General features: G+C 34.5%; 1 protein-coding gene across 2 annotated transcripts; it reads left to right on the plus strand.

Moving 5' to 3' along the window:
• Window positions 1-1,032: 1,032 nt before the first annotated feature.
• On the plus strand, window positions 1,033-8,166 carry LOC131615766 (protein ENHANCED DOWNY MILDEW 2-like). 2 transcript variants are annotated; one of them, XM_058886921.1, is made up of 11 exons: window positions 1,033-1,248; window positions 1,454-1,915; window positions 2,001-2,097; window positions 3,179-3,232; window positions 3,363-3,478; window positions 4,238-4,334; window positions 4,438-4,536; window positions 5,136-5,356; window positions 5,447-5,530; window positions 5,617-7,062; window positions 7,480-8,166. In XM_058886921.1, exons 2-11 carry the CDS (start codon window positions 1,473-1,475, stop codon window positions 7,976-7,978), a joined length of 3,156 nt encoding a protein of 1,051 aa, XP_058742904.1. In that variant the 5' UTR covers window positions 1,033-1,248; window positions 1,454-1,472; the 3' UTR covers window positions 7,979-8,166. The 2 variants fall into 2 exon arrangements, with proteins under 2 accessions (XP_058742904.1, XP_058742905.1); XM_058886922.1 differs by having other exon boundaries at window positions 1,043-1,248; window positions 1,459-1,915.
• The last annotated feature ends 4,876 nt before the right edge of the window (window positions 8,167-13,042 follow it).

Consider the following 13,042-nt stretch of genomic DNA (forward strand, 5'->3'; position numbering starts at 1 on the left):
ATTTTAGTCAATAGACTCTTTCATGTTGGTATGCATATTTTTAATTAAAGAAGTCTTTCAAAATCCTTTATGTTGAAAAATCTATTAAAATAGACTTTTTAATTAAATTTTTTTATAAGTTCTGAATAATCTTAATTGAATATTTATGAATTCCGTTAACTTTAAAAAAATTATGATTGTCTTATTTAAATTTCTCAAAATTTATTAGAGTTTACTAAAATATTGATTAAATACTATGAGTGCACGCTGTTTTTTTTTCTTCATAATTTTTAAAAAAATTATTGATACTTACAAGCAAAAAAGCTTTTTTAAAAAAGTACTACAAATATATTTATCAACAAAAAAATCTTTAAAATCCTTTAAATCTCAATCGAATAAGCTCTATAATTTAAAAATAAATAAAATTGATGTGATTTTTTAATTCAAACAAATATTTATTTTTCTTAAAAAAAATATGAATTTAATACAATCTCTATCATTATCCTTTTCTATTAGATAGGACTTATCTACTCAAATAAGACATGTTAATACCATAAATAAGATATTTTTTCTTGCAACTTTATAAAAAATTAGTAAAGTTATGATAGTTTTCACCCAAAGATCTATTACCATATCTTTATTAAATATTTTTTAAGTCTTTATTTAAAACTATTCTAATGGTTTTATCAAATGAATCATGGTGATGAATGAGGGGTGAATTTGGATAAAAGTAAAATATAAATTAAATTAACTATTAAATCTGAATCGATTTCAAATAATATCAAACTTAAAACTAAAATCAAATCAAATCAAAGTCATATATATCTAATAAATTTAAATAAATATTTTATTTATAAATCATATCAGTTCACACAGCAAACAAAAGATTAAAAAAAAGTTAAAAAATATTTTATATATACAAAATCAATTTGTTTTTTTTTACAAATAAAAACTTTCTATATAAATATTTTTTAATTAATTTATTTAATATTGACATATTTTTGATGAAATATTTTGTACGAGCAAATCTTTACCTTTTAATCAAATAGTGAATCGATGTCATGAGTCTCTATTATCTTATCAGAGAAATAGCGGCAAAAGCGTTCCGAGTACAAAAGGGTTTAAGCCAAAATTCGTGATCCAATTTATTTCCATAGCAACACGAGAATTTCATTATTCAGCTTCACTCTCACCACACACTCTCTCGATTTCGATTTCACAATCGCATTCGCTCTCGCACATCGCAACCTCATCGATAATCAATTCAAGGTTACTTCTCTTTCTCTCTTTCCTTTTCTGTTCTTAATTTCACTTTTCTGCATTATTATTCCGATTCCGGATTTAGGAGTTAGGGTTTTCTTGATTCATAGATCTATTATACGGAGTTTCAAACCCTAATTGTGTTCTGATTCATAGAATCATAGCTAGCATTGCGATTTGTTGTTTTTAATTTGATTTCATTGTATTTTGATAGTGTAGAAGGATTTGTTGAGATGAAGAGACGATTCGCTGATTTAGATGATGAATCCGAGACTGAGTATCAGTCTCTGCTTGTATCGAATTATCATCTTGAAGATGACGATGATGAGCCTGTATCTTTTTCTGTTTTGCCGCTTAAATGGAGAGATTCCGAGGTTTCGAATGTTGATGATGGCAGCAGAGGGAAGATATTCCTGCATGGAACTTCAGATAGTGGATTGCAGAAGATTTTCATGCAGGTTACTGCTTGGAAGTTTGATCTTTCTGGTTTAAAGCCTGAGGTGTTGTTGCTGTCGAAGGATAGGAGGTGGATTAAGCTTCAGAAGCCGCGGAAAAGCTTTCAGGATACTGTTAAAACTGTTATAATTACGCTTTACTTTCTTCATTGTGTTAAGAGGAAACCTCGATTATCTACTGATTCTTTTTGGAGTAACTTGTGTAAGGATAGAGATTTGAGGTATTTTTCTTTTTCTAAAGTTGATGAGTGATGGTTTATGTGAAAAGTGCATTTTATGATGGTTTTTAAATGAATGTTTTTGTAGCTCTTATGGGTTTAAACCTTCACACAAGGATTTACTGGATCATATGCCTTTGATTGGTGAAGCTACCAGAAGAGATGTTTTCCTTGCTCGGTCTAAGGTCTGTATTTTCTTTCTTAATAGGAAACTGTTATTTTTTCTTCTTCTTCCCCAATCCCCTATTGAAATTTAATCATTCAAACACGGGTTGATTTTGTGATTAAAATTGTATTTTTATATTTTAGCAATGAGTTTAATTTATAGAAGTTAACTTTTGCACTAAGTTTAAATTAGTTGCCACGAAGATGGTGTTTGTGTTCATGTGTTGGGTGATACAAAAAAGATTTTATTAGCTGTTTTTGTAAACCCTCTGGATTTGTTTGGCTTATTCTCTTGGTTTTCAAGGCACAGTATCAGCGGTGAAATGGTTCTACTTTATCATATTCTTTGATCATTTGAAATATATGGCGGACAACATGACATATTTAAGTAGAATTTTGAATGGGGTGGCATCTGTCGAGACTCAGAATACTTCTTAAAGACTAGTGTTTATCAGTAATTTGTGAATGGTTAATAGTAGTATGTCAAAAGCATTGGTTGACATTGTTAGTTGAGTGGAAGAGGAGGAATGCATCAAACTTAATAACTTTGCATCCTTTTTATTAAGTATTTAACTATTAATCAGGCTATATGATCCTTATTTGTTTTGAGTTAGTCATAGATCTATGAGATTTCTAGCTTAAGAATATCATGTGCACGAAGTGGATTGCTTACAGGAACGAACTAGATAAGGTGTATGATCTTGATTAGTGCTTTATTGTAAACGATTTGAACGTTGCAAACTAGTGTTGATTGGTTAACCTGTTTCTTTTAATATTCTCCACGTTTTCCTTCTCTGCATTTTACTTTTGGAAAATAATGCAGTCATAACATATTTAAGTAATGAATGGTTTGTGTTCTGTGCACTCTTAAAATTTTCTTTTCTTCAGTTATGTTTGATTTACACACGTCTTATTTTTGTTATAAGAGTTTAAAATTTAAATATAATTTTTGTTCTTTTATTAAAAAATTCTTTTACTCATTAAGTATAACTAAAAAAGATTTGTTCAACTAAAGGCTCTGAGGGGTTAGGATACTTTGTTTTTTGTAGTTCTCCACATGTGTGCTTCATATTAATGAGAATACTGTGATGATGTAAACAGCTTTTGCGCACAGTTTTAGGGGACAAGCCAGAGTATGAAAAACTATCTTATGAGGTTTGTTGCATATTTAATTTAATTTATTTAATCAGAAATGATTTGTCTGAAATATTATATCCCTTATATTCGTTTTATTTAGGCATGTGTTATTATAATTTATATTTAAGGTTTTACTACTCGATTTCAGGAATCTGAAGATAGTGACAATGACATCATCGAAGAAACTGATGAAGACTCAAAAGTAGAGGATGATTTGTTTGATTCCGTTTGTGCAATGTGTGACAATGGTGGTGATCTTATAATGTATGAATTCTTCTTCTTATCAGCTTATTTAAATTGATTATATATCAATGACTATAAAGTATTGTTATGACGCCCGATAATTTGGGTACAAAATGCTAATGAACCAGTAGTACTATTTTATACTAACAATATATTATGAGAAATATCTATCACTTTTAAATAAAAAAACAAGTTGTGAAATTTTATAAATAATCAGGAAATAAGTCCTAAAATTATTTCCAAAATTGAACAACTGATTGATTCTACGATATAATCCTACGTAGAGGAGTACTAACAACACACTCTTCTTTTGGTTGGAACACACTCTTCTATTGGCTGGAAACTTGGAATTCAAATAGATTCTACAAAATCGTGTAGGTCATAGAATTTCTTTAATGGGACCCATTTGAATTTCAACCAACAAAAGAGTGTGTTAAAAAAAAAGGGCGTTTCTAGTATAAAACTTGGAATTCAAATAGATTTTACAAAATCATGTAGGTCCTAGAATTTATTTAATGGGACCCATTTGAATTTCAACCAACAAAAGAGTGTGTGTTAAAAAAAAGGGTGTTTCTAGTATAATTCTTCCTAAAGATACAAACAAATTACATCAAAAGTCTTTTGCCACTAATTTGGACTGTCTATATGAATGAGACAAAGCCAATTTCTCTACTGTGAATCATGTCTAAAGACAAACCATTTAAGTCTAAGTCCTTCATTTAACTTATAGTTTTACCATTTCCAGTATCTCCGAAATACATTTTAACAAATTTCTTGCAGGTGTGATGGAGCATGCATGAGGTCTTTTCATGCTACTAAGGCGGATGGTAGGGAATCTATGTGTGATTCTCTTGGATTTACAAAGAAGCAAGTTGATGTATGTTGATGTTTTTCTTTTTTTTAAATATTTATTTTTCCTGTTCTTTTCCGCTTCAGATAATGATGTAAAAATTTGTTTGCCTGTTGCAAAATAAATGCAGGATATTGAGACATTTTATTGTAAAAATTGTGAATATCGTCAGCATCAATGCTTTGCATGTGGCAAGCTGGGTTCGTCTGATAAAGATAAGGGTGCCGAGGTATTTCTGTAGAAAATAAAATAGGTTTCTCATGCTGATTAGTTCATGAATATGTTTTTAGTTGCTAAATGATGTGCTCGATCGTCCTTGTTAGTTTTTTTAAAACGAAATATTTCTTGTTCCAAAAATTATGCATTGAGAGGAGAATCCGTTGCCATGTAGAATGAGGCAACCTGTTGTGTGATTTAAAATATCTAGAAGTATGAGGCAGTCTGTTGTAAACAAAACAAGCCTATTTTATTTGGATTTTTTCCCTTCTCAACAATAGTATCTACTTAACTCATTGCGTATTGGCGACAAATTTTGAAAAGACGAGCTTTCAATCCTTGTAAAACCGATTCTTCTTCAAAGCATACCTTGCACATAACACATTATGTAGCATATCCATCCTTGTTTTCCTACCATGCATTCCCGTGATATGCTGATTTCGGCACATGGTTTTCTTATTTCAGTGTCTTTTATTTTTATTTTTATCTGGCATTGATTTTAATGGACTGTTTAAGATACTAATGATTTTTTGAAACCAGAGTTTTTATGTTATGAGCAGAAGAGCTTTGATATGATGTGAGGAACTAAAGTTTTGATAATCCCTTTTTCAGGTCTTTAAATGTGCTTCTGAAACATGTGACCGTTTCTACCATCCACATTGTGTCGCAAAGTTACTTCCTCCTGAGAAACATTTTGCCGAGGGGAAACCCTTTACATGTCCAATTCATTTTTGTTGTGTCTGTAAAGGATTGGAGAATAAGATGGAACATGAGTTGCAATTTGGAGTTTGTAACCGATGTCCAAAGTCATATCATCGCAAATGTTTGCCGATGTACGTTTTCTCTTTTACTTTGCTTCTACCCTTTTTATGATTCTAATTGATATTGTATACGGGGTTAATTCTCAAGTTGATTTTTGGCAGAGGGATTGCTTTTGACATCGATGGTGTTGAAACAAGGGCTTGGGAAGGTCTTTTGCCACACAATCGCATTCTTATATATTGCTTGTAAGTATTCTGTTAATTTTTTTCGTTTTTCAAATTTGTCCTTATTAAAGCCCTGTGTAATTTTATTTATCATTTCATTGGACTAGAAATCACGAGATCATTGATAAGCTTGGGACTCCTGTAAGAGATCATGTAAAATTCCCCGACATTGGAGCTAGTGTTCTGGAAAATAATATTTCTAATAAGAGAATGAAGCCTACAACTAAAGAGAGAGTTATATTTGAGAACAATGTTGACATTGTTAAATCATCTGGGAAGAGCACTGCAAATCACGAGATCAATGATAAGCTTGACACTCATGTAAAGGATCATATAAAATTCCCCAACACTAAAGCTAGCGTTCGGGAAATTAATACTTCTAATAAGAGGATGAAGCCTACAACTAAAGAGAGATTGGAGAACAATGTTGGTTTTGTTAAATCATATGGGAAGAGCACTGCAAATCATGAGATCAATGAGAAGCTTGGGACTCCTGTAAAAGATCATATAAAACTCCCTGATGCTAAAGCTAGTGTTCGGGAAATTAACACTTCTAGTACGAGGTTGAAGCCTACAACTAAAGAGAGAGTTATATTGGAAAACAATACTGGCTTTGTTAAATCATCTGGGAGGAGCACTGCAGCAGGATCTAAAGTAACTAAGAAGACAGTTACATTGGAGAACCATGTTGGTTTTGATGAATCATCTCGGATGAGCACTGCAGCAGGATCTAAAGTAAATAAAGAGACCGTGTTGGCTTTGATAAATGTTGGCTTTGATAAATCATCTGGGAAGAGCACCACAGCAGGGTCTAAAGCATCTAAAGAAAGAGTTGCATTGGAGAACAATGTAGGCTTTGATAAATCATCTGGGAAGAGCACTGCTGCAGGATCTAAAGTAACTAAAATGACAGCTACATTGGATAACAATGTTGGCTTTGATAAATCATCTGAGAAGAGCACCGCAGCAGGGTGTAAAGCATCTAAAGAAAGAGTTGCATTGGAGAACAAAGTCGGCTTTGATAAATCATCTGGGAAGAGCACTGCTGCAGGATCTAAAGTAACTAAAATGACAGCTACATTGGAGAACAATATTGGCTTTGATAAATTGTCTGAGAAGAGCACCACAGCAGGGTGTAAAGCATCTAAAGAAAGAGTTGCATTGGAGAACAATGTCGGCTTTGATAAATCATCTGGGAAGAGCACTGTTGCAGGATTTAAAGTGACTGGAAAACTGCCTTCAAATAATCACACATCAAATGAAACATCCAGAAGGGTTTTGACTGAAAATAAGAAATCAGTCTCAAACCTAACTGGTCAGAAATTGAATGCTTCTATGAGTAAAGGTTTTAAACCAACCCAGCATGACAATCAGGTCGATGATGCAGACAATGAAACCCTGTCGATCAAACCTATAAGAACTACATTGCCTCCAGCTCCTGTGAGTAAAGGTTTAAAACAAAGCAAGCAGCTTGATGATGCAGATAATCAGACCCTGTCAATCAAGCCTATTAGAAGTGTATTGTCTCCACTGGATGCGGATTCAGAGAAAGGGTATGTCTATTTAATTTGATTTTCTTGCCTGTTCATTCTTTTGTTCCTTTTTGGCATCTTTCTGTTTTAATGTTTGCCACATTAATGCCTCACCCTTTTTTAAGAATCTTGAATTCTAAGGCCGTGTTCCCCGTTTCAAAACATTTTATATTTTTATTTCTTAAATTGTGTTAATTTTACGTGTTAATTATGTGCGTTTTTTGAAAATAATGAAAAGGCCAAAATAGTTGTTTTCATCATAATTGTTCATTTTAAGAGTATATCTTATTAGCAAGTTAAAATGAGCATATTTAGAAAATTAAAATAGCTAATAGTTTCACAAACTAGACTAGGTGTAAATTTTCCATTAATTTATGTACTTATTTAGCATGATATTGATTTGTACTTGTGTACTTTCGATAATTTCCTTGCGTGTAGTTTGGTGGATTCATTTAAAGAAGCCAGATCCTCAATATTATTGGAGGGTATGGTAGGAAAGCAAAAGTTGGGAGATGTTGAGGACAAGCTGGTGCTGAATCATGATCTCCCAGAGTCAACTGATGTTCAAGAAGAAGAAGCATGCGTAAATGAAAGTCAGAAAAGAAGTTCACGGCATGGTAGTCTTGAAGAGGAGAGTGATAAGAAACATGAGTTTAAGATTAGCCAGTCTTGGAAGACATCTGGGAAGAGAACACAAGTTAAGAAAAATGATAGAAGAGGACTGGGTGTGGCCTCACAATTGTTTAAAGGAAAAGGGGCGGTCTCAAAAGCCAAAACCATAACACGGCTTGTAAAAGAAGTGTCTAGCCATCAGAGGAAAACTCGTAGTGAGACTAAAAGTTTCCAGACTCCTGATCGTGTTGTGCCGGCAGGTTTTGCAGCTGGTCCTAATTATGAATATTCACTCCACCATTCAGCAGGTTGGCTTGATGAGTAGGTTTAACATGTCATACAATGTATGGTTTAGACTTGAGGAGTTTTGATATATATGTATTGTACATAGAGATTTCGGATTTTAGTGAGATAAGTTATTTCTTTGGCATCATTGATCTGTTCATTTTGAATAAAAAAATTGAGCTAAGATCTTTCTTAGGATCAATTAACACTAAGTTGTCATGGCACCAATTCATATCCATTTTTATTATTATTATTATTATTATTATTATTATTATTATTATTATTATTATTATTATTATTATTATTATTATTATGGAAAAAGATTTTCATTAAGAAGAAAAAGCAAATGGAAAAGACACGGAAGACTCCATAGACTGAAATCCCCTTGTGAGCATCAACATTATCTGCAGTCCGCAGCAATAAGTTTGATACAGCGTAATCCACAACCAAATTAATACAATTCACCACGAGAACCGCAGCAATAAGTTTGATGACAGTGTAATCCGCAACCAAATTAATACAATTCACCACGAGAAAGGCATATGATTAGATGATATTTTTCTCTAGCTTTAGATCCTTTGCCAACAAGAGGTCCCAACGAATGGCCATCACCGCTGTTGCTGCGAACATCCTTTGCCAACAAGAGGTCCCAACGAATGGATATCACTGCTGTTAACGCGTTCACAGCAATAGGTTTGATGACAGCGTAATCTGCAACCAAATTAATACAATCCACCACGAGAAGAGCATCTGATTGAATGATAATTTTCTCCAGCTTTAGATCCTTTGCCAACAAGAGACCCCAACGAATGGTCATCACCTCTGCTACTGCCGGTTCCACCACCATTGAATTAAGTTTGCTAGCAGCCAAGGATATAGCTTTTGTTTGGTCCCTGATAATGCAGCCCAAAGACACCAATCCATCATCGAAAACTCCCGCGTCCACCTGCAAAACGTGGAGGTCCCTCATATTTTCCCCAACCTGTGCAGGAGTTGGCCTTTTGCCATTGCAACTCGGGTTCCATTTGTTGAACTCCAGCGCACTACCAAGAGCTTCCTCTGCCACACACATTGGATCCGACTGCTTATTCTAGTAAAAATTTACATTACGGGCCAACCATATTTTGTAAAGCATAGTGCAAACCAATTTGATGCTTAATAAATCCCCACATTCTAGAAAGCTTAACATCCAGTCCTTAAGACCAATTCCAGTGGGTACGCGATAGCTTAGAATGGAGGAGAAGAGAGTTTGTTTTGCAAACTCGCAATTCATGAACAGATGCTCAACCGTTTCAATAGTAGAAAAACAGAAAGAACATGAAGTATCCAAAGAAATGCCTCTTTTCTCCAGATTAGTCTTTGTGGACAGGATGTTCTTTGCCATTCTCTACGTGAAGTTGCGAATTCTGGTGTGAAGAGGGGATCTTCAGATTTCCTTCCAAAGCTTCTGATAAGGAATAGATGACGGGTCCAGGATTTTTGCCGCTTTTTCTTGCATACAGAGATGATATGCTGACCGGACATAATAGTCACCATTTTTCTCAAAATGCCAAATAATTGTGTCGTCACTATTCCTTAAGGATATATGGATGCTGATAATTCCTTTGGCTTCCTCCTGGTCAAAATTAGAGTAAATAAGCTCTTTTTTCCATTGTTTTAAATCATAATCGATAAGGTCACTAACCTTAGCTTCCTTGTCAAGATTTCCCGCCTGTCCCCGAACTTTGAAACCCGAATTGTTTGGAATCAACTGTCCTTAAACACCAAAATATTCTCCCCATTTTCAATCCTCAAACGCGCCCCGATTTGAATTAAGTCTCTAGAGCTGAAGATGCTTCTCCAAGCATAGCTTGATGCAAAGCCAACCGAACTTTCCTCAATTGTGCTTCGAGGATAATATCTGCCTTTCAATACTCTCCCCCACCAAGGAGTTTTCAGTCTTCATGAGACGCCAGTAATGCTTTCCCAAGAGGCTTGTGTTAAATTCTCTTATGCCTCAGAAGTCCATGCCACCCACTCCTTTTGCCCTGTCCACTTTCTCCCCGCTCAACCAATGCACCTTTCTTTCTCCATTCTTTGACCCCCACCAGAACTTTGCCAACATCAATTCAATTTCCTAATAGATTGTTGTCGGTAGCTTATAGAAAATCATAATATAGGTTGGGATCACCAGAGCCACCGCTTTAATAAGGACTTCCTTCCCTGTACGAGATAGAAATTGTTCTTTCCACCTTTTAATGTTTTTTCAAACTCCCTCAATAACTAAAGCAAAAAATCTCTTTCTATGATCTCCCCAGAACAACTGGCAATCCAAGATACTCTAATTGCTTGTGACATTCTTTACTCCCATCCTTGATCGGATCAAATTTTTTTCCCTTTTCACGAACATTTCAACTAAACGACGCCTCCGATTTATCAAGGTTCACCACCTTCCCCGAGGAAAGCTCATATTTTTGCAGAATTTCCATGATTCTTTCAGCCTCTTAAGAGTTTGCCCTTGATAAGAGTAAACTATCGTCCGCAAAGAACATATGAGTGATCACCGGCGCTTGACGAGCCACCTGGATCCCCTGGATTCCTCCATCTTGAGCCTCTTTCTTCAATTAACCTGAAAGAATGTTAGCACAAAGTATAAAAAGATAGGTTGAGATGGGGTCCCCTTGTCGGAGACCCCTCTCTGGGATGAAACTTTTGCTTGGTTGACCTTTAGGAGAATTTGGTAGGAAACCGAAGTAATACATCTCTTTATGAGGTTCACTAAATGGCTTGGGAATCCCATCGAAGAGAGCACCTCCGTGACAAAAAACCACTCCAATCTGGCGTAAGCTTTCGACATGTCAAGTTTCAGAGCCATGACTCCACGCTTCCCATTCATTTTCTTCTCTAACTAGTGAAAACACTCCATGGCTAGAAGAGCAATGTCCATAATTAATCGGCCTTGGACAAACACACTTTGTTCCTCATAAATAATATCCGAAAGGATGTGTTTAATTCTGTTTGCCATAATCTTTGTCACTAATATCATCACCACGTTACAAAGACTAATAGGCCTAAAATATTTTGGATTTGAAGGGTTTTTACATTTGGGGATAAGGGCAATGTGCATACTGTTAAAATTCCTAGGATCTCTATCGTGGTTTAGGACATCCAGAACCATATTACTAACCTCCACACCCACAATGTGCCAATACTTTTGGAAGAAAATGGCAGAGAGTCCATCAGGCACTGGCGCTTTAAGCGGATGCATCTAGAACAAAGCCTCTTTAACTTCTTGGAGAGTAAAACTACCTTCGCACCAGCTTATTTGTGCAGGCATCAATTTTCCATTCACCATATAACAAATGTCAATAACATTATCAGGATTTAAATAGGAGAATAGATCATAATAATAGCTAATAAGCAGCCTCTTGTAGTGTGTTTCGCCTCTCCACCAGTGGCCAAGTTCATCTTTGAGTTTCTTGATGGAATTTATTTTCCTTCTATGCTCAGTTTTCCGATGGAAGAACTTTGTGTTTCTGTCCCCATGTTCAATCCATATCGCCCTACTCTTTTTCCTCCATATAATCTATTCAACATGAAGGAGATTATTTCTTTGATTCTCCATAGCCTTGTAATTCTTGATAACTTCCTCTCTAAAATCCCATCCATCCTCTTCCTTCAGTTTGGACTCAATTCTTAACTTCTGGTCAACAGCTCCGACACGATATTCTTTGAAATGCTCCTCAAGGTTTTGCATTGCATAACATTTATTTGTAACCTGCATAAGACAATTATTTCACAACTAGTATACAAGTCCTTTGCATCTTGGGTCTCTACTCCATCCCTCCTCAAATATGAAAAACATGTTTCCTTTTCCTCTTTGATACTCCTAAATTTGCCTCTAAAACTATTTTGATTGCTGCATGATCAGAACCGTACCGTGGGATGCGACTCACTTTAACTAGGGAAAATTTGTTAGTGAAGCCATTTCTAGCAAGGCTTTGGCCAAGACGACATTGGATGATATCACTGCCTTTCCTTCCATTTTTCCAGGTGAAAGAATACCCTTCAAATCCTAAGTCAATGAAACCACAAATGTCCATAGATTGTTGCCCCCAAGAGAGTTGGTTTACGGTTCTTCTATTTCCCCCTTTCTTTTCATTTTCAAGAACAACTACATTTAGGTCACCGAAGCATAGAATTCTATCTCCTTCACTCATGACCAATGAAACACCCCTTTTCTAACCCCAAATTATAACAAATATCATAGAGTACTCATATTCATATAATAAAAAGGGCGTCACATGTTATTTTCACCGCAATGAAAACCTAGAACAAACATACAAATCATGCACTAATCATATTGTAACACAATTTGACACTTCATGCTTTCATATATAATGCATATCGCACACGGAAGAATAAATACAACTCAAACAATTTCAATGAATATATCCCATGCTATATTCATTTACCAATTCAAAATAACATAATCACAATGCTATATGAAATCCAAAATCTAGGCAACATAGCATTTAACAACATATCCAAATATCATGTCAAATACGAAAAGATAACAATATCCAAATAACCAATGAGTTCAAATAATCCTTCCCAAGTCTTACATGGTCAGAGAATTTGACTCTCTACCTAATCAAAGGATAAACCAAATCTCCTCGGCTAAATCCTCGGATAAACTCACTACTCGTCGGAACCTGCACGATGTCACGATGAACATCATTCAAACAGAAGGGTGAGAATTCAAATTATTAAAGATAAACATAATAATGGGAAATGCAAGACACAACAAGAATACATTTCACAAATTCATCACTCTTCTCAACATGCATTCATATACCATATATCAATTTTAACATGTTTAGCTCATTCGACTAAGTTTCATAATTCGAGTAATCATATCCAATTACCAAAACCAACAATTATAATTCAACAATGAAATACCATCAAATATACAATAACAAATAATAAACATCCACATATATACATATATCACTAATATATATATATATATATATATATATATATATATATATATATATATATATATATATATCACGTCTACAATCACATATGTTTCAATCACATATATCACATCCACAACGCT

The sequence above is a fragment of the Vicia villosa genome, linkage group LG7 (assembly GCF_029867415.1).
Source record: "Vicia villosa cultivar HV-30 ecotype Madison, WI linkage group LG7, Vvil1.0, whole genome shotgun sequence".
In the NCBI taxonomy this organism is placed as follows: Eukaryota; Viridiplantae; Streptophyta; class Magnoliopsida; order Fabales; family Fabaceae; genus Vicia; species Vicia villosa.

Coding starts and splice junctions, on each gene's coding strand:
- LOC131615766 (XM_058886921.1), top strand. CDS start 1,473: ATGAAGAGACGATTCGCTGATTTAGATGATGAATCCGAGACTGAGTAT. Junction 3,479..4,237: donor AATGGTGGTGATCTTATAAT/GTATGAATTCTT, acceptor AATTTCTTGCAG/GTGTGATGGAGCATGCATGA. Junction 4,335..4,437: donor TTACAAAGAAGCAAGTTGAT/GTATGTTGATGT, acceptor AAATAAATGCAG/GATATTGAGACATTTTATTG.